Here is a 20226-nt window from a genome sequence, read left to right on the forward strand (position 1 = left end):
TAGAGCCCCATCGCCGGGCGAGGCAGCGACTGGGTGGAGGTGTTGCTCAGCCCCCGGCTTCCACCTGCAGCAGCTCCCCCCGCAGCTGGCCCCCGAGCGTGCAGGCTCCAGGCACAAAGCAGCCCAGGGCAACAGCTACTGGAAAAGCCACAAATTAGAGGTTGCCGCTTGTGGGGCCTATTTATGTGCCTGGGTTCCAGGAAAACAGCCCAGCCCTGGGCCTGAGGGGCATGAGCTGCACTCACAGCCTGGGCCAGCATAAACAGTGGCTGGACTGCACAGCTTGTCTGCCACTACCCTTGCCTTAGTGCCATGCCCAGCCTCCTGGCTGCCCCACTGCCTGAGGCCAGCAGGGGCCAGGGTTCCAGCCCTGCTCACCGAAGGGTCAGCGGCTGCAGCGCGAAGCCGTTCCCGGCGTTACCGCTGAGTGCTGCGGGCGGAAGGAGCCCAGGGCTCTAGGGCAGGGAGGGCAGCAGCGCAGGGGCGAGGCCAGGTGTGCAGGCAGAGCGCTGCAGCTGCTTGCTGAGCTGTTAGCCAGCTCAGTCCAGCACCTGCCTGGAGGGCCTTGTGCATCTGCTGGGGGGTGGAGTACAACCTGCTGCCAGGAGGGGCACAGGGCCAGAGGGAAGGGCTGGAAGAGATGACTGTGAAGCCCAGTCTGCCCCAGGAGGACCGGCTCAGATCTGGGCGAGGCAACACCTAGCGGCTGCTCCCTGGGCTCTGCTGAGGGGTGGGGAGGGGGCTGAACTCCTGCTTTCCTCTGCCCGGACCAGCAAAGGGGCAGAGGTAGTTCAGGAGAGGTCTGAGCGTGAGTTCCCCTTGCCAGGGGACGACCAGCGCCAGAGGCCACGGTACCTGCCTCCGCCTGCCCTCATTAGGGACCAGAGTCAACACCCCGCTGAGCTGGCTGACGGGAGGGGAGCGGCCAGTCACAGAGGTGGACGTGCTGCTTTGGGCCCTGTCCTGGGGGGTTTTCGCTGCAGTCGGCCACCAAGGCCCTGCCCATCCCTGGGCAGTTGTCGCAACCTTCAGCTTTTGGGCTACCTTGCCCTAGGTCCTTCTGGGCACCTCTCTGCTAGGCCGCTGCCATGGCCACCCTGCGTTCGGCACTTCCCCAGGGGCAGCCCCAGGGGTGGCTACTGGCTCTGATGCCGTTTTTCCATCTCGTGTAATGTTTGTGTTATCAGGCATCCAATCAGAAAAACCCCAGCAGGGCCCCGCTGCCTGGAAACAGCCCGGCTGTGCCCGGCGTGGGCAGAAAGCCGCCACCGGCAAGGCGGGCCTGGGCGCTGCAGAGTCCTGTTCTGGACCGCCTGGGACAGCGGTGCCTCGGGCAGACGAGCATGTGCCACTCCCTGTCACTCTGCCTTTGGTTAAGCAAAACGCTGTAGTCTCTGCACCAGGCAGCACAGACGAGGCTACGAGACGCCCACTACAGCTGTGAGGCTCTTCCATCTTGGAGCGCTCTGGTAACACACCCACCTGCCTAACCCAGGACCCTTGAAGCCAGTTGACTCGCTCCTGACTCAGGGATCTGCTCCAAAGTTGAAATGAGTCTATTGCCCCTCTGCCGCTGCACGGCACAGCCCTCCTCACTGGCACGGCCTGGCACGGCACAGCCCTCCTCACTGGCACGGCCTGGCACGGCCCTCCTCGCTGGCATGGCACAGCATGGCACAGCCAACCCTCCCTGCTACTCCTGCCCTCCCAGCCCCTCCAACCAGGCGGGTGGCTGCAGCACCACCGAATCAGGATCAGAGGGCCTGGGCCCCAGCCGCGACTGCACTGCACAGGATCCCAGCTGCAGAGCTGAGCAGCGGCATGTGGGTGGTGCTGCCAGAGCTGGGGGCCCTTTCTCACTCGATTTGTTCTTAGCTATGGCTTCCCCCTTACCCTAGAAACATGGATGAGCGGGAAGCAGAACAGCAGCCGGGGGCTTGGGTGGCAGGTACCCATCTTGGCATCTTGCATGCGCTGCTGACTGAAAGCAACTTGCTCCAGGTCCTGCTTGGCAGTTCTTTGGCTCGGTCTGGTCTGGCCCCGCCGGGAGGTCCCACGTTACAAAGCCCTCGCCCCACCACCACCCTGCCCCTTTCAGGAGTCTCAGCACTCCACAGCCCCCACGGTTTGCCTCCCTCACCCACTGGGCTCACCCCCGCAGACAGCCCAATGCCCGGCCGAGGGAGAGCCGAAGCGCTGACTGGCTGCCTTCCACCCCAGAGGTACGGGGTCAATCAGCCGGCAATAAACCCTGTGCTGACATTTGCGTGCAGCATACGGAACAGCGCGCGCACGGCGCCGGAAGCGCTAGCCTCCCCTGCCCGCACTCGTGCGCACTGCGCTGCCTGTTGTACAGCTCCGTGGAGCTGCGTTCTGGGACACCCCAGAGGCCCTGGCCCAGCTTGAGGCCCACGTGACACAGACACGGCCAGGGATAGGCGGAAGGTCTCCCGCGGCTAAGGGCTTCCCGGACCAGGCCAGCTTGGGACACACCGTTATAGTCGCCGGTGCAGTCAGACCCCTTCAGCCAATCTGCCTCTGCAGGGGGCTGCTTGCCTGGCTGCTCCCCAGCCCCTGTGGGCACAGGCTTCTCATCCTGCAAAGCCCACTGCCGCCCCAGCAGAGAGAGCTGTGCTCTCCTGGTTTGCATATGGTAATTAGCTGCAGCTCATTTGCATACTGAGCCCCACCCAGGAGACAGAAGGGCAGCAGGAAGCGAGGCGGATAAATACAAGAAGAGTTTATTGAAAAAGGGGGAGCGAGGGCAGCAAGGCCGGGGCAGCTCTGCGGCCAGGCCAATAAATAAGATGCCCCCCACCCGCTGCCCCCGGCCACAGGGAAGACACCCCGTTCGCTCGCGGAGAACCGGCACAAGACGTGTCCAGCCGGCAAGGGTGCGCGGGGGCAGGAATTCACAAACCATGGCTGTGTGTGGAGGGGCCTCTGCCCTCCAGGTCCCTGAGACAGCAGCAGGGTGGCAGAGCCGCGGTCCTACCGGTTCCTCGCTGCTGGGGCTGGCGTGCACCTCCCTGGGTCTTGCCAGAGCCCCGAGGGGCTGGCAGCTGCATGGAGAGCCCTCTCTGGGGCTCTCAGCTTAGGGCTTTGTTTCAAAGGCCTCAAGGGGGTCCCTGTGTGGGAGGCACAGGGGGCACGGGGGCGACCCCTGCCAGGCACTGTTTACTGCAGGAGAGGAGGGGGAGGTCAGGCCAGCTGACTAGAGCAGGGCTTGGGGCACGTGACCCACCGCCCCAGCAATGAGGTGGAGCCACTTTCTGCTAATGGGGTGCAGGCGAGAAGTCCCAGACCCTAAGGGGCAGTGCCACAAGCCAGCATGCAAACCGCCTGTGTCCTCCCCCCACCAGCACATGGCCCCTGTGGGCACCGCCCTGGGACCTGGGGCTGAGCTACTCTGGTGGGAGCCAGGAGAGCAGGACGTGCTCCCCTCCCTTCCCGGCCCTCTGTGGGGCTCCCCTGGTGCCCCCCAGCTCCAGCCATAGCGCGGCCCAGGGCCAGCGCAGCCCAGGGCTGCAGGAAGCCGGTTAGAGGTCGTGGCTGCTCAGGAGAGGGCAGCCAGGCCCCGGGGGCAGACATATCAGGAGGGGCCCAGTCAGGCACAGGCCCACGATGCCCTCAGGCTGCCGCAGCCTAAGCCAAGCCACAGCACAGAGGCCATGTGCCACACCAGGCCCAGGCCCCGGCTCAGGCCAGGATCCGCGGTGGGAACTCCACCGAGGCCTTGATGAAGAGCGTGTTGTCCCGCACGTAGTTGCGCTTCTTGATGTCCTCGTGCGAGATGAACTTGGGGTAGCCAAAGCCCAGGCTGCTCTCGTCCAGGGAGCTGCGGGAGACGCCCGGCTTCTGGAAGTTCTTCCAGTGGGGGTCGGGGAGGAAGGTCTCGGTGACGTGCTGGGGCTTGGAGAGCGAGGGGTCGCTCTGGTCCAGCAGGGAGAAGGTGACGCGGTAGGAGAAGGGCCACTCCAGCAGGTTGTCGTAGTGGCCGGGCAGCACGCGGATGTAGATGGACAGGTGGCTGCCCTCCCCGCTGCCGTTCCCGTTGAGGAATGCTGAGACCTGCAGCTTGTAGCCGTAGCGGTGGGTGTAGAAGGGGGGGCTGAAGGACTCGTAGTTGCTGCGCCCCTTGGCCTCCTGCAGCTTGCGAGCATAGTCTGTGATCCTCCAGATCAGGACCCCCTCGCTGCCGACCGACAGCTCCTCCACCTCTTGCCGCAGCTCCAGGATCTCCTGCCGCTGGCGGCTCACCAGGGCACACACCAGGCCCAGGTGCACTTTGGGGCTCTCGTCCAGGTGCCGGCTCATGGCCAGCTTGGGGCACTGCCAAGGAAGCAGTGGGTGAGCTGTGGGTGCAGCCCATATGACAGGGAGGCCCCAGCAGAGCCACAGGGGGCAGCCGGGGGCACTCCAGGAGCGGGCAGTGCCCCCAGGGCGGCAGGGCCAGCACTTACCCGATGTTTGCAGCCAGCGTCTTTGAAGGGACACAGCACAACGGCTGTGCTGCAGTTCTCCTTCAGGTGCCCAGGCAGGTCTTCCCTGGCAATGCTGGGCGTCCCACACTGGTTGGGGCAGGGCACAGGGTACCGGGGACACTGGTACTGGTGATTCTGGGGGCCGAGGGGGAGGCGTTAGCTGGGAAACCTGCCCCCACACGCCAGCTGCAGGGCCGGCTGGGACGCGATTCAAGCACGCCCACTGGGCTGCCATAGTCCCACCCCGCCGCTCAGCCAGGCCCCTGGGCCCCCCCCGGCCAGCTCACCTGGAGGGTATCAAAGACGAACTCCTTGGCGCAGTAGGAGCAGGGCTGGGTGCGCTTGGGGCAGTCGGCCAGAGCATGCTGGGGCAGCAGCCGCCGGCTCATGCGCGCCCCACACTTGTTCTCACAGTACACGCTCTCCTGGGGGCAGGCGCCCTGGTGGCTCTGCGGGCACAAAAGCGCGGTGAGCCGGGGGGGGGGGGGGGGGGGGGAGGAGGTCCCCGTTGGCCCAGCCCTGTCCCCGCCCTGCTGAGCCTTACCAGCCCCCTCCCTGCTCCACCCCACCCCGCCCCGCCCCGCCCCCACCCAGGCCCTGCCCTGCCCCCCAACCTCGTAGGCCTCGCCGCTGAAGTCACTGGCGCAGAACTGGCAGGTGAGGCGGCGCTTGGGGCAGTCGTGCTGCAGGTGGGCGGGCAGGTCGCGCCGGCTCAGCTTGGTGCTGCAGCGGTTGGGGCAGGGGATCACATTGAAGCCACACATGCCGAGATGGGCCTGGCGAGACAGGCACGTGAGGGGCCCGCCCAGACCCTGGCCCAGACCCCAGCCCTGCCCCCCCAGCCAGCCACTCACCTGCAGGTGCTTGATGGAGCCGCACCAGCGGCAGCCCTCCTCACTGTGGATGCAGCGGATGGGGAGACTCAGCACCTGCGCCTCCAGCTCAGGGTCCGGGTAGATCTAGGCAGAGGGACGTCTCGAGAGCGGGGCCCAGCCCAGCCCAGGGCAGCTGCCACCAAGGCCAGGGGCACCCCAGGGTTGTCTGCGGTGAGGCCGGCCAGAGGCCAGGCCCTGGCACAGCACCAGGGGTGGGTCCCCTGCAGCCCAGGGGGGCAGGGTCTGTGCTCTGAGCACCCCCTTCCCAGCCGGCCACACGCTCCTTCTGCCTCTGACCTACCTGCCCCCAGAGGTGCCGCCTGAGCCCACCAGGCCCCTCCATAAGGGCGAGGCTGGGCCAGCCTGCTGGGGTAGCTTAACCCCCAGCCTCGCGTCCACGGCCGGGCTGGCAGGGGCTGTGGAACACCGGCAGGGCTGTGCAAGGTGGGCCCAGGGCCGGGCTAGCAGGGACTGTGGGTGGGGGCTGGGGGCACCAGCAGGGCTGGGGGCAGGAAATTCGGCAGCAGCATTTTTCTTACTGAGGGGAGGGGAGGGGAGGGGTGCGCAGCATTTGGGCCTCGGCTCCAGCCCCATTCCCTGAAGGGCCACCCCCAAAGCTGGGCCTCGGGAGCTGTGGCTGGACAGGGGCCCTCCGGCCACGCTGAGCTCGTCTGGTGCCAGGCAGGGAGCAGCTGCCGCTCTCGGGAGGTGACAGTTTCCCAGCACAGCTGCACCAAGGGCTCTCTTGCATCCCAGCGCAGGGGCAGGGGCAAGGGCTGGGGCTGTCTGGGACGTGGGGGCGTCTCTCCACAGATGCCTGCACAGCCAACCCCTCAGCACAGGCGCTGGCCGGGCTGTGGCCGCGTGCAGGGAGCAGGGGCCACGGGCCGGCTGCAGGGTCGGGGCCAGGCTCTGCTCCTGGTGCTGGCTGGGCTCAGGCCCGTGTCCCTGCATTGCCAAGGGGGGGCAGGAGGCAAGTGGAAAACACCACAGCTGAGGCCAGGCCCTGCTGGGGGCATGCGCACCCCCCGGCACCCCCCTCCCGCTCACCTTGGCGTAGTCAAGGGGCAGCTGATCCTCCGGACACTTGAAGACGCCCTCACTGCAACAGAAGGAGCCCAGGTCAGAGCTGGGGGCAGCGTCCCATGTGCCCGGCTTTCCCTGTGCACCGCGCCCGGGGAAGGAGATGGCCAAGGCCAGGGCCAGGGCTGCGGGGGAGGCAGGCGGCTGTCCGGGCCAGGGGAGCGGGAGTCCTTCCAAGGCCTGGCCCTGGCCATTGCTCTCTTTGGCTCAGACCCAGCACGGCACCAGTGAGCCAATGCCCCGCTCTCTGCTCAGCCTCTGGGCACGCGGCCCCTCAAGCTGCCCAGGGACTGCTCCAGCCAAGAGCCCCAAGGGCCCGTGCCCTGCCCCACAGATGGGCTGTGCCCCAGAGCCAGGCAGCTGCTCTGTGGAGTCCTCAATGGCACCAGCGAGCGGGGAACCAGCACAGGGCCGTTCCCAGCCCAGAGGGAGCAGGGCAAGCTCCCAGCCCCCACTGCCTAGGCAGCCAGGTGCTAAACGCCTCCCAGGCCCCATTAGAGGAGAGAAGCCGCCACCTCCTGCAGCTGCTGGTGGCTGTGGGGCTCTGACTGCACAGGGTCGCAGCTGCCCTGCAGGGCGAGGGGGGCATTGAGACAGGTCACCCCTGGGCCCTGCTCCCAGCACGCCTGGGGCGGGGGCAGGTGGGCCCACGGGTCTGGGGCCCTGGGCAGGAGCAGGTAATCTGCTCTTCAGCCTCCTGCAGATGGCAGGAGCCCGGGCACCTTGCTGTGCACGCCGGCAGCCCGGAGGGAGGGGCCGGGGCAGGTCTGGGGAAGCCGGCTCTGCGCCTGCAGCAGCACTGCCAGTGCCCGCCCCCATGGCAGCCCAGCAGCTCACCCCAGAGCTGTTCCCTTTCCCCACCAGGGCCCAGGCGCAGACACCCCCCAGGAGAGCAGGGGAGTCGTCACTTCTCCATTTGGCAGCTTCACCCGGGACAGGATGCCCTGCCTGGAGCACACGCCCTTGGGCCCCACTCGCGGGACAACGTGTGGGGCGGGGGCTAGGCCCTGGGCCTCACTCCAGGGACAGCATGTGGGGTGGGGGCTGGGCCGGGACCTGGGCCCCAGCAAAGCAGTGCCCACCCCGGAGGCACCTGGCCCACGGCCACCACTGCTGCTCTCGGCAGAGCTCTCCCCAAGCCAGGTGCAGCTCCAGGGCCCCCGCTCTGGCAGGCAGCCTGCCCAGCTGGGAGCCAGGGGGCTGGACTTTCCCAGCCCATCCTTCAGGCTGCTCTGGCACGGACCCTGCCCTGTAGCTGAACCGCCTGAGCAGCCCCGCAGCTGCACTCAGGTCCAGCTGTTACCCCGCCAGCACTCGCCCGTGTCAGAGCTGGGGGGAGGGAGCCCTGCTGGCTCCCTGCGCTGACAGGCCGCCGTGGCTGGGGCTGCAAGTGGGGCTGCCTGCAGCAAGGAGGGAGCAGGCTCCGCAGCCCCACTGCTCACCTCCCCGCACCAAGCCCTGGCCCCGGACAGGCCCAGGGATGCAGGGGCTGCACTCCAGGGCCCCAGCATCCCCCCATGCAGCAGCCCCTAGGATCGCTGGCCTGGCTGCCTCCGCACAGCTCCAAGGCCAGGCGCAGCCCCGGGCTCTGTACTCACAGGGCCCAGCCCATGCCAGGCAGGGAGCCTAACATCTGCCCCACACGACAAAGGTCAGTTCCCTTGCAGATGTCACACCCTGTGCGTCACCTGGGGCAGTGACTGGAGCCCTCCCCTCCCCTGGTGGGTCCCAGCACCGGCCCCCCGCCCAGCACCAGGGCGGCAATCCTCGCAGGGGGGATTTACCTGGCTCACTCCCCCCCCACCCGCTCCTCCCCCCACCCACTTCCCATGGCTGCTGGGGAAGTTTCTCCAGCTCTGGGCAGAAACACTGAGCAGCGTACTCCCTGCAGCTCCAGTGCTCTCCCCAGCCCTGCACAGCTTGCGTCAAGGCCCACACCAGAAGTACCCCACCCCCACCCTCAGCGGACGCCAGCCCCCTGCTGAGGCTCAGGCCAGCTGGCTCCCCGCAGCCAATCCCCGGCTGCAGCCGCTGACAGGTGTCCCCGCAGCCTGGGATTCCCAGTGAGCCGGACAGCAGGCGGCACCCCGCGGAGACCGACAGCTGCACCCAGCACCCCAAGCTTCCCATGGTGCCCTGGTCGGCAGCAGAGCCCTGCCCCCATGCAGCCAGGCCCTGGCCCTCCCCAGCCCCAGCAAGCAGAAGTGGCTGGCAGACAGCAGGGCCGGACCCCAAGGCCCACGGCAGACCCCACAGTGAGGGGCTGGGGCCGGGGCCGGCGGTGGCAGGAAGTGGCCGAGCCTTTGCCCAACGTCTGCTCAGGAGCCAAGGCCAGAGCAAGGGGCCGGTACAGGCAGGGGACCCTGGACCCTGGACCCTGGGCCAGCCCAGCCCTCCCCTGCAGCCAGCGCCTCTCCTGCAACCGTGCAGCAGGAAGGAGCGGCTCATCCATGGCCCAGCCAGGCAGCCGCTCGCCCCTCGGCCGACCCTACGGGAGGAAATCCCATTGCCACAGCCCTGGCCCCAGTGCCATGTGCAGCGAGGGCCAGTCCGACCCCCGCACAGCCCACCCCCGAGGGAAGAGACCAGCCTGGCGAACGTGGCGAGGTGTGTCCCTGTCCCCAGAGCCGAGCCCACCTGCCGCCCGGCCCCCAGGCTGCCCAGCTGGCGGCTGCTTGGTGCCCGCAGTTGCTGGGGGGATAGTTGCTGGGTAGCGAGTGGAATAAGCCCCAGAGGAGCAGCAGGCAACAAGCACCTGCACCACGGAAGCAGGGGGCAGCCAGCAACCCTCCCCGCCACACCCGGGGGGGACCTGGCTAGCCCCGAGGGCGGATGGACACACAGGACCCCCGGGGGCAGCTGAGCTGCAGCACAGCCACCTGAGAGCGACTCCTGACCTGCTTCAGACACCAGGCTGCTCCGGGCAGGGCTGCCCTCGACTGCAGGTCCCCCGGCTGGGCACGGCTCAGCCCCTTCCCAGCCAGCCTGGATCTCTCTCTCAGAAGCGGCGACTAAACTGCAGATTACCGTGCACAAGGGCAAGCGAGGCCCCTCGGAGAGGCTGCAGCTGGGGGTGCCTGGCCCCGCTGCGCCATGCCATGCTACAGAGTGCTGGGCCAGGCTCGCCCAGGCTGGCGCAGGTGCAGCCGAAGAGCTACCGGGGCAAGTGCCCTGTGTCTCCCCAGCGACGGTCCCGTGCAGATCAAGGGTTAACCAGCACCGCTGGGAACAGGCAGGGAGGGGCAGAACGACACATAATCCCCACCGAGCCTCGCTCCAGCATGGCTGGCTGGGCAGAGAATGTGCTGAGGCAGCAGTTCCGGAGCTCAGTCCTTGCCTTTGACTGTCCCTGCCGTGGTCTCAAGGCTGGGCTGCCCCGGAGGGAGGAGGGTCACAGCCTGCTGTACTAGGCACTGGCAGGGGGCTCAGCCAGGGCTGAGCGGGGGTGACCAGCCAAGAGCCGGACGCAGGCCCTGGGCAGCACCAGGGCAGGTGATCAGGGAGGCAGGACCCCCTGCAGGAACACCCCTCCCCGTTCTGCACAAATCATGCTCCTCTAGCCTTTATGGGGCACCGGCCCGGCGCCTCCCAAGTGCTGGCTGCCTGGGGGGCCCACTAGCGCTGCTCAGTGGGATGGGCCCCCTGCCAGAGGAGTCGCCGCCGCAGAGTGGGGCTGGGGAGGGGGCTGCTGCATGGGACCACGTGACACCGGACAGAGTTTGCAATGTTTACACGGGGCTCAGCTTCTTGCAGCCCTGCGCCCCGGCCCGGCCTGAGCACTGACTGAAAGCTCGCCAAAGGCCTGGCCCCCACGCAGCCAGCTGGGCAAGACTGGGCAGGCCTGGCCCCCGCCAGCGGGCAGGCACAGCTCCAGCAGAATGGGGGGGGAGAACAGCTTAGCCGCAGACAGCCCCCTGCCAGGCTGCTGGGCACCATGAACGAACCTCACCCCCAGGCCAGGTGGAGCGCTCCCTCGCTCCCTGGAGCAGCAGGCTGGGGAGGGCCTGTGGACAAGCAGCTGGCTCTGGGGGGCGGGATGTTCCAGACAGGCCCTGAGCCTCAGCCACCGCTGCCCAGCCAGGGGACGGGGACCAGGGACAGCACATGCCAAGCCCCAGGCACGAGCTGCAAAACTGCTGCCACACAAGCCCCCAGTCCCACGGCAGGGCTCGGCCACGTGCCAGCGCTGGGCTTGGGCGCTGCGGTGTGCATGGCTCCATGGCCCGGCCCTGCGGGGAGGGGGCGACAGCAGCAGCGGGGCCGGGGGGGTGAGTCGCACAGCAGGGAGGGGCCCGGCTGTCCCCCACGCGCACACCTTAACCCCAGCGGGAAGGCTTTGCAGAGAGCCCAGGTGGGCTGGGACTCCCCAGGGGCAGCGCCAGGGTGGGTGTGATGGGGTGTCATCTCTCGGGCACAGGCTTCCCTGGGGGGAATGGGACCCTGCCAGCTACACTACGTGGCACAGTCTTCTCTGCCCACTGCCACGTCGTGGGCTGCTCACCCCACACTGCCCCCCAGCCCAGGCCTCTCCTCTCCTCTCCCAGGCCTGCCCACCCCTGCGGTAGAGACCAGGCCCAGGCACCGTAACCCACAGCCCAGGCTCTCCAGGGGGTTTCCTCATGTCCAAGGGCCAAGAGAGGAGCACAGCCAAGGCAGCTCAGGGCACTGGGGGACCCGGCAGACAATCCTGCCCTGTGCCTGAGGCGGGCTGGCCCGGACCCAGAGTCCCCCTCTCTCTGCTCCGCCCCAGAACCCCCTTGTCTCCGGCCCGCCTGCCTCCCCGCCTAGCAGAGCCCTGGGCAGGCCAGCCCCGGCCAGGCGGAGTCTGCGTACCCCAGGGGTGCCCCTGCTCCCAGGCAGCGCCTGGCTTCACTGCCCAGCCCAGGGGCGCTGCCTAGTACCTAGGCACCCCACTGCGGTGCCCCTCACTCACCTGCTCACCAGCCCTTTGGGTGCTGGCTTGGAAGTGGGCTGGGGCAAGGCTGATGTTACCCACAGCCCCACGTGCCCCCACAGCGCCCCGCTGGCTGTTACCCGCAGCGCCCCGCCCCCGGCTGCACCAGGCCAGGGCTGCCACGGGTACAATAAAAGGTCCCAGCTCCTGGGGTGCTGCCCCCCCGGCCCCGCCTGACACTTGTACCCCGCGGGCTGGGGACCCCGCCCAGCCCGGGCCAGCCACGAACCATCCCCCCAGGGGCGCGGCGGCGGCCAGGGCACGTCACGAAAGCCGCGAGTATCGGCCACGCCCGCCCGGCCGCACCTGCCGCGGAAGCGCCCGGAGCCAGCCGCGCGGGGACGCACAGCACGTGGCGGCCCGCGGGCGGATGGGGGCGCGCCTGCGCCCGGCCGGGGCGAGCTTCTCCCGCCTGCACCTCGCCCCGGAGCCGCACCGCCCGACCCCGGGACGGCCACGCGCGGCCGGAGCACTTCGCAGGGCTGCACCCCACGCGGGAACCTCCCCCGCTGGACACAACAAAGGGAACTGGGACATCACAGCCCCCAGACATAACAAAGGGAACTGGGACATCACAACGCCCTGGTATCCCACGTAACAAAGGGAACTATGACATCAAACCCCCTCAGGAGAAAACAAAAGGGGCTGTGACATCACAGCCCCCTGAGAACAGAACAAAAGGAGCTATGACATCACAACCCCCGAGAACAGAACAAAAGGAACTATGACATCACAACCCCCCCCCCCGATAACAGAACAAAAGGAGCTGTGACATCACAACCCCAGACGCAACAAAAGGGACTGTGACATCACAGCCCGGTGCCCACACGGGGAGCGGTGACCTCCCCTCCCGGCCCGCACCTGAGGAACTCCTGCAGGCAGGTGTCGCAGAAGCGGTGGCCGCAGGTGGAGACCTGCACGGGCTCCCGCATGGCCCGGCCGCACAGCGGGCACAGCAGCCGCCGCTTCGGCTTCTCCAGGAACTTGTAGTCGAAGCCGGGCATGGCCGAGCCGGGCCGCGCCGCGCCGCGCTCTGGGGCCGCCGCTCAGCTGCTCCGGCTGCAGGAGGCGGCTCCGCCCCAGCGGGGAGGAGGCAGCGGTGGGCTCGGCGCGGTCCTAGCGCCACCCGTCCCTGGACGTCTGCGCCCTCCCGCCCGCTGCCCCCGAGCCCCCCGGGAATCGCCCCGCAGGGGTTGGGCGGCGCCGCTGTGTGCGTGGGGAGGGAGCAGCCCGGGGGCATGGTCCGGGCCCGGCAGGCGGGGAGCCGGGGGCTGCTCTCGGCTTGGCTCTGCCCCGCTCCCATGCCTCAGTGTCCCCGCTGGGGGTGTTTGCTTAGCCGGTGCTCTGCGACTGGGCCCCCTCACCGAGCTTCCCGGGACCGGTGGGGCAGAGGGGCCAGGAGACACTACCGAAATAGCCCCACTGGCGGGGGCGGGGGGGTCTGTTACTTGCCTCTGTGGTTTCTCCCTGACATCCTTTTCTTAGAATCGAATAACGCCCACTCCCGGTTCCTCTCTGGGCTACTCGGCAGGACTCAGCACCGGGCCACCTGAACCCCAGCTCGTGGGGGTGGGCGCCACTGAGTGAGCACGCTTGTTGCCTGCAAGGGGGCAGCCAGCGGAGAGGACCCCTGGGCCCCCCTTGAAGGCTCTGGGGCACACGCCCACAACCTAGAGAGCCCTGTGCCCACCTCCAAGAACTTATCCTGGGCTGGTGAGGCCCATATCGCCACTCCCACAGCAGGGTGTTTGCCCCAGTGCTGGACCTTGGACGTCAGGCTGATGGGGTGGGAAAACGTCTTGTTCCCTGTTACTCAAAGAATTTCCAGGCTCTCCCCATCCCTCCAGGCAAACCTGCAAGACTCATGGCATAGCCTGACCTCCCCTCCCCTGGGACTGGGTGGGCAACATCGCTCTTCACAGGCCTGGTGGGGCAAGAGGGCCCCTGCATGGCCAGCTCTCCCCAGCAGGCCCGGGCCTTCCTGCCCTGCATCTCGCTTTTGGGCGGGCAAGAGCCTAGGAGCAGAGCTGGAGGAACACTGTCTATTCGGCCCATGCCTGCTCTTGCTCCACCTGCTGTCAAGTGACAAATGGGTTAAACGGCTGGGGCCAGCAGTGCACAGATTTGTGGGGCTCCCGTCCAGCAGACTGGCACGGCTGCAAGGGGCCTGGCAGGTCCTCAGCCACTCTGGCTAGTGGGAAAGGGAGTCCCCAGTGCACACAGGGCAGATTTAACAAACAGCCTTTGGGAAGGCCCGAGTGAGCTAAACGTTAACCAGCCAGAATTTGCTCCCACCCTTTGCAGAGCTCCTGGAAGTGCTCAGGTGAGAGATTAACCCCCAGCCACCTTCCAAGAGCAGGCTGGGAAATGCCATTGGTACACAGGGCCCTTCTGGAGCTGGCTGAGTGGCCCCCAAGTGAGGTCACTGGCTCTCCAGACTGGCACATGGGTTAACCTGAACCTCCCCTTGCTGCTCTGCCTCCCCTTTCTGACTCTGCCACTGAATCCCAGCCTGACCCTGCATGCTCACTGCCTGGTGCTTTACAGCTAAGCCTGCCTCAGAGCCCGTAGATTAGCCCCTAAGCCATCCTCTTAACTGTGTTCTATGAGCAACGGAGCTAAGACTTTACCTGTCTCTAAGCGTTTCCTTGCTGTGGGAACAGTCAGGTCCTGTCTACACTGTGCTGTGACCGGCTCCCATGCGTCAGTGGGCACCAGAGCTGTGGGCAAGCCTCGGCTGGAGCACAGCTTTGGAAGCTGGTCCCATTCCCCCTGTGGTCCAGCCATAAGGCCATTTAAATTGTTCCTGCACACGCTTTAAAACAGGGGGGCCAGCAGGGATAGTGGTTTAATTGTACTGCATCAGTGTCCTGTATCCAGCAATGGGGACAGAACATGGCTCGCTCCCCGAGGTAGGTGCAGCTCCAGCAAGGAAGGGCTGTGAGCTCCGCCGGGGACTCAGATGAAAGGGCTAGCAGGCTGCCGTCATTATTTCTACTTACTGCGCTTTGGTGTTTAAAACTATTCAACCACTCAGCCCCCTGCGGAGCGCATCCCTGGAGGACTCTGGAGCTTGCGGGAACACACAGTCTTCAGATGGTGCTAGCTGGAGACACAGGAGAGCCTGGAGCAAGGAGTCCTTGTCCCTGCCATGAGGTTTCCAAACAGGAAAGAGCCTGATCAGTATCAGACAGTGTGTGTCTATGGCTCCCTCAAGCCCCAATGCCCCTAGGCCGCCACTCAATAACAAGCAGGACACCGTCAGGTCACCCTCCCACGTGTGTGTCTGTTGGGGGCTGAGCAGCCCGAGGCCGGAGCCGCAGACCGTATCACAGATGGGGCAGGGGTTGGCAACTGTTGGAGGGGTGCAGGGTGGTTTTTGCTTTTTTTTCTTCTCCCCCTCTCCCGTTCTGCACTGCACTGGGACCTCCCAAATTGCGCCACCCCCTCACGGATTACCGCTCTCCCCTGGGGATGGTCTCAGGCAAGGTTCTCCCCAGTGTTAACACTGACGCTGCACTTTTTCATGTGAGCCTTCAGCATGTCCTTGTATCGCGTCTCTAGGCACACATACGTCAAACACAGGCAGCCCAAGGCCTCCCTCCGAGCAGTAACAACCCCCTCAGCAGCCCTGCCAGCTGCCTCCACAGACAGAGAACTGTAATTTCACCGCTCTGCAGGGCTTCTCGGGGAGTCCCAGGCACCCACACACCCTCCCTGTGTTGCCACCCTTCCACGCAGGGAGAGCCGAGGCTGGCTGCGACTCCGCTCCTGGCAGATGCTTAGGAGACCTCTAGAAAGTTCCCCTTCCCATTCTCACTGCCGCCCCGAGTCCCGCCTAGGCTGAGCAATGGGCCTGCAGCTTCTTCCAGGAGGGTGCGTGCAGCACGTGATGGCGCTCCGGCTGGAGAGAGCAGGCGGGAAATGGCACCTTGCCCTTCCCGGCAGCCGCCCCTGAGCACAGTCTTTGCTCTGCTCTGCTCTGCTCTGCTCCCAGGGAGAGCTGTCCTGCGAGCGTGAGCTCTTCACCACCAGTCTGCTCAGGGCCCATCTCTCACCCTCCTCCGTGTGCTGTTCCCCTCGCCTGGCTGCAGCCCCTGGCGCGCTCTGCCTTGGGAACGGGCTGAGAAGGCAGGCACACGCTGCAGACGGGGTAAGTGCACTGGGCTCAGGCTTGTGCCTGGGCTAGGCTAGAGGCGTTCTAGCCCCAGCTGCCGTGCAGGCAGGGCTAAGTGGACACACACCAGCAGCTGAGCTTTCCCTAGGGGCAGGGTGAGCATGTGCAGGCAAACGAAGCCCAGCCGTGAGGAACGGGACGGCCTGTGGGGACTGGCTGCTCTGCAGCCGGCAGCCAGGACATGCCTCAGCCTGTAGTTTCCAGAGCTATTGTTGCTCTGGGGCCTGGGGCCTCTTTGTTCCTCTTCCCAGCTGGGTCACAGTCCAGTATCGAGCTATTCAAATAACCTCACTGAACTCCGGCACTTCAAAGATGACTCTAGTGCTCAGTAAATATGGACAGCGGCTGTGAATTCCTGCGGCTCTGCACTGCAACACCCCCAACACTACCTGTGGGACACGGGTAACAGCCAGCGGATGGGTGTCCGTACGTCCCCCCCAGTAAGTCCTGTCCCACCGTCCTGCCTTGTTGAGCAATACCGGGCATCTGAGCTGTTTGCTCTTGCTCAGCACCATCAGCTGGCAAATGCCCGGCTGGGGCTGGTCGCACTTTCAGCAGGGGCTGGACTCGGTGACCCCCAGGGAAGGGGCATGGAGGGAGCAGCCCCACCCGGGAAGTGGCCTTGGGACAGCGGCTCAGGCCAGGTCAGCGCCAGGTAGGCAGCTAGGAAGGAGGTTTAGACCCAGGCCAGCCCAGTGCACCAGGGGTTTGAGGGGTGGCCTTGGGCCTGTCCCATCCGGTGTCCCATTTGCCCATTGGGAGGATAAGGTCCCCCTCCAACAGCAGTCACAGGCTCCTTCACCCCTGAAGCACACTGCTAATGAACTGGCTCCTGGCTTTATTACAGGGGTATTAGCTCAGCCCCATCAGCTCTGCTGAGAAAGGGGCCCTTCATTATGCCATAAACCAGCACTTCACAGGCAGTAAAAGCCACAGAAGCAGCTCCTGAAGAGGAGCTGGTATCAGCCGGTTTCCCCCTTGGCAAAGGGTCCGTTATCTCTGCGTGGAACCTGGGTGGCTCTGTGTAGGTCTGGACGGGACTGGCTGAAGTGGCCTTCTACACACCTCAATGCTACTTTATTGGTGTAAGAGGCTGCACACACGCCGCCAAAGTGACAGGCAGAGACATCTGCTCTATAGGAGGCAGACACAGCATCTAGGAACTGTCCTGCCTGGGCTGGGGAGTCATAACCAGGAGCAGCCGCTCCCTTAGGAAAGGCACCGTTCTCCCTCAGCGCCAGGTCAGAAAGCAGCTGGGCCGCTCTCTGGGGCTGGCTGGTGGAGGTGCTTAGTGGCCCCAGCTCTAGGGCAGGACAGTGGGACCTGCACCGGGCACAGTTCCTCTGGCAGCCCCCTCCGTAGGGGCCACGCAGCAGAACGGGGGCAGGAGACAACGGCAGAAGGATGAGCCCCCTAAGGGAGCTGGGGCTGCCTGACCTGAGGTCTTGGCTGATAGGAATAGCCCAGGAAGGCTGCTGTGATTCTTAGCCCTACCCACACTGCAGTTCACTGGGCTGGGGGCTACCCTGGCTCACAATCCTGGAGCCAACTGGGGGCAGAGCCCACCTCCACCCAAACAAGGCAGCCTCCCAGTGAGCCCCAGGAGGAAGTTCAGCCCGCCCCAAACAAAGAGCCATGAGACCGGCTTACCCAGCCCTGCTGCTGCCCCCCAGCACAAGCTTGGCACTGATTGCGATGCCTCCTCCCCACTCCCAGCATGCCCTGGGTTCTAGCTCCCCTGGGGAGCCCCAAGTGGAGGAGCACGTGCCGTGATCTGATCTACAGCCCCTCTCTATGAATAGGGCTTCCAGAGCCAGCTGGGGGGCGGGGGGGTTGGGGAGGGAAGTAGGCAAATGCCAAGAAAACAGAGAGACCTTTGAATAACAAACTGGACTTTCTGGTGGTAACAGAGCACTGATTCTTCCCACCTCTGCAGAAGAGGACTATCCCCAGTCAGGTCACGCTGCAGCTCCTCAGACTCTGCAGCACCCCAACACCCAGCGGGGACAGGAGCAGCCATCCAGGAAATGACCGTTCATCCTGCAGATGCAGCAGCCAGACACCACCGGAGCCTGTCAGCCACTGCCAAGTTTTGCTTCAAAGAAAACAAAGATCCACAATAAAATAAGTAAGCCAGCGAGCCCAGCAGCTAGCAAACACACAGGCTTATACATAAGGGACCGGCAAGGGCGTAACAAGATGCGAATAGGGGGCTGCCAGGATAGATCAGAAACAAAATCTTCAGCAAATGGCTGAGTGTCGGGTGTCAGTAAAAAGCGGGAAGGATCCTTCTGGTTACATAGGAACATAACTCCCGTCTCTGGCAGGAAGAACTCCAGGGGGTTGGGGGGAGAGTCCTCTTTCCTCGTGGGCAGATCACAGCTGCTTGCTGCAATGCTGGTGATTTTCAGCAGCAGAGATCTAGGCTGGCGGACGGTGAACTGGGCACTAACAGGCTTCTGGAGGCCTGAGAACAGCCCTTAGCTGGGGCATCCAGAACTGGGGCCTGAAAGACAAGTCGCTGTGATTGGAGAATTCAAGGCAGGCACTTGGGAAGAATGGCCCAGGGCCAAGCCGCCTACACACAAGATGACTGTTCTCATTGGGTCTGGCAGCTGCCAAAGGGCCTGGTGGGTCAGGGCCCCAGATCTTGGGTTGCCTGAAAATGCGATGAACGGGTCAACAACTGGGCAAAACAGTCTCTAGGAAAAAATAGACTTTAAGTACACGAGTTTTGCACTTAGTCATCCTACCCTAGAGCCCGGGGCTGTAACAACAGTGCAAATGCTGACACCTCCCTCTGACTCCAAACAGCCAGCCCACGCTTTGTAAGCACAGCCAGTTTGCACAGAAGCGGGAAAATAAATCCGGGCCCTGTTGCTGGTGATAGCAGGTCCCCACCAGACGGACACATGGGCACAGGAGGGCATTGCATACATGATGCCACAGTGAAATTGCTTGAGGGTGGCCTGTTGAATAGAAGACAAGTCACAGTTCCCCTTGTCCTTGATGGAGAGAGATGGCCTGTCCCAGCAGGCACTGCTTCATGGGAGCTGGGGGGGCTGCAGGTTCCTGCGTGCAGTAGCCTGATGATGAGTGGCTCGACACCTTTGTATTAACAAGAAGGGTATCAGGTTTGTGTATTCCATTCTCTAGAGACCGGGTGTTCTCAGGCACCTGGCCAGTGCAGCCTGGGATGTTGGCTGTGTGCTACGAAGCCCGTCCCCAAGGCTGAGTAACACAGAAGCAAACAGGAGCGAGTCTGCATGCCACGCGAGTCAGGAGATCAGAAGAAAGCTGGCTATGTCCATATGGCAACCATGCTGTTTCCTCCTTACTGGGGGCCCGGCTCTTCCCCTGCAGCTGGAACACAAAGGAAAGAGACCCGGGTAAACACAGGCACAGTGTCCAGCCGAGCACTCCAACAGGCAAAATCAGCAGCTCCCTATGGCTACCAAGATAAGACTGGGCTGGCAGACTTTGGGGTTCAGTAGCCCGACTTTCTTGCTGCCCCAGGAAGTCACTGCGAGGCTAACCCTCATTAGCACACACAGCAGAGGGCGTCGCACTGGCATGAGAACAGGCACAGCCGCCTAGGCTGGTGCTAAAAGGATTAACAGCAGAGCCCTTTGTCTTCCTGATGTCTAAAGAGTCTTTGGGGGGGGTGTGAAGAAACAGTGACTCCTTGAGGTCTGCCCCGCCCGCTCCGGACTCCCACTGGGCTAGCCCCAAAGGGGAAGACACTCTCCAAAGGAGCTCTGCACTGCCTGACAGGCTGGCACGCCTCACTAGTGGTCCTGAGTGCCTGGGGCTACTTCGGCGTGCAGGTTTTCAGGACAGAGCTCTGACTGCGCTTCGCAGCAGGACAGTACAGAGCGTCCAGCAAAGCGGGCCACACGCACCACTCCAGTCCCAGGCACGTGCACCCAGGCGGCAGGCACCAAAAGCTGGAAAGAAATTGCACATGAGCCGGGGCGGAGAGAATGAGAAGTTGGGGGGCTAGGCCCCCAGCACCGAGGCGTCCACTGGCCTTGCACCACAAGCAGAAGATTCAAACAGTTTCTCTCTTCTGGGAAAATTCCCACCCACCAGCTGGAACCCGGCCACAGTTAGAAGCAACCCCTTCCCCAGACTCTCTGCACTCCCTGCAGCCTGGTACCCAGAGAGCAGGGCAGGGCAGGGTGCTGCTTGCACACCACCTTTGGTGGCTCCATTCATCATGGTGACTACTTGCCAATGAATGAACGAAGGCTGCCAGGACTCAGAGGCCAGGCAGGGGGAGGGCCCAGTATGGATCAATACAGATACTGCAGTATTTTCTGTGCCTTAATCAAGGTGCCCAGGGAAGCATGAGGGAAGGAGAAGCCACGGTCCCTGGAAGGAGCTCCTCCCGCTGGGGGACAACTAGCCAACTAGTAGGGGTGGGGAGAGGGAGAGAGCCACCAACGTGCTGCCCAGACTCCCTGGCACAGGAAGGGCAGGTCCGAGCGAGGGCTTATTTGATCCATGTAATGATACTTCTTCAGACCGAGGGCGGAGTAAGCACCAGCCACGGCTATTTTTAATCAAACTGCAGAGACCATCCAGGAGCAAAATGATGCCTCAAATCTTGGTATCTACTTAGGCAGCTTCAATTTCTCTGGAAGTCACTGG

At 64.6% G+C, this 20226-nt stretch overlaps 2 protein-coding genes across 4 annotated transcripts in view; both read right to left on the reverse strand.

Annotated features, from left to right (window-relative positions):
• Positions 1 to 2731: 2731 nt before the first annotated feature.
• Positions 2732 to 12516, reverse strand: TRAF4 (TNF receptor associated factor 4). Its single transcript, XM_075013768.1, has 7 exons — positions 12258 to 12516; positions 6410 to 6461; positions 5339 to 5443; positions 5099 to 5260; positions 4772 to 4933; positions 4464 to 4619; positions 2732 to 4332 (listed from the first exon to the last, which is right to left on the reverse strand). Exons 1-7 carry the CDS (start codon positions 12398 to 12400, stop codon positions 3700 to 3702), a joined length of 1413 nt encoding a protein of 470 aa, XP_074869869.1. The 5' UTR covers positions 12401 to 12516; the 3' UTR covers positions 2732 to 3699.
• NEK8 (NIMA related kinase 8) overlaps positions 5357 to 20226 on the reverse strand; it is a 30589-nt gene continuing 15719 nt past the window's right edge. The window contains exons 15-19 of one of the 3 annotated variants that reach the window (XM_075013767.1): positions 18327 to 18936; positions 17448 to 17668; positions 14399 to 14542; positions 6410 to 6461; positions 5357 to 5443 (exon numbers count right to left, since the gene is read on the reverse strand). In XM_075013767.1, coding sequence (XP_074869868.1) covers positions 18908 to 18936 — 29 coding nt within the window. In that variant the 3' untranslated portion in view covers positions 5357 to 5443; positions 6410 to 6461; positions 14399 to 14542; positions 17448 to 17668; positions 18327 to 18907. Of the gene's footprint in view, positions 5444 to 6409; positions 6462 to 14398; positions 14543 to 17447; positions 18937 to 20226 lie in introns of all 3 variants that reach the window. The other 2 variants (XM_075013766.1, XM_075013763.1) reach the window with 2 other exon arrangements.

This window comes from Carettochelys insculpta, chromosome 19, assembly GCF_033958435.1.
Source record: "Carettochelys insculpta isolate YL-2023 chromosome 19, ASM3395843v1, whole genome shotgun sequence".
In the NCBI taxonomy this organism is placed as follows: domain Eukaryota; kingdom Metazoa; phylum Chordata; order Testudines; family Carettochelyidae; genus Carettochelys; species Carettochelys insculpta.

Bases quoted from the DNA above. Each gene is read 5' to 3' on its own strand.
- TRAF4 (XM_075013768.1), bottom strand. From the start codon at position 12,400: ATGCCCGGCTTCGACTACAAGTTCCTGGAGAAGCCGAAGCGGCGGCTG. The intron at 5,444-6,409 runs GTGAGCGGGAGG...CCCTCTGCCTAG, and splicing joins TGCCCCTTGACTACGCCAAG to ATCTACCCGGACCCTGAGCT. The intron at 4,333-4,463 runs GTAAGTGCTGGC...CTTCCTTGGCAG, and splicing joins ACGCTGGCTGCAAACATCGG to TGCCCCAAGCTGGCCATGAG.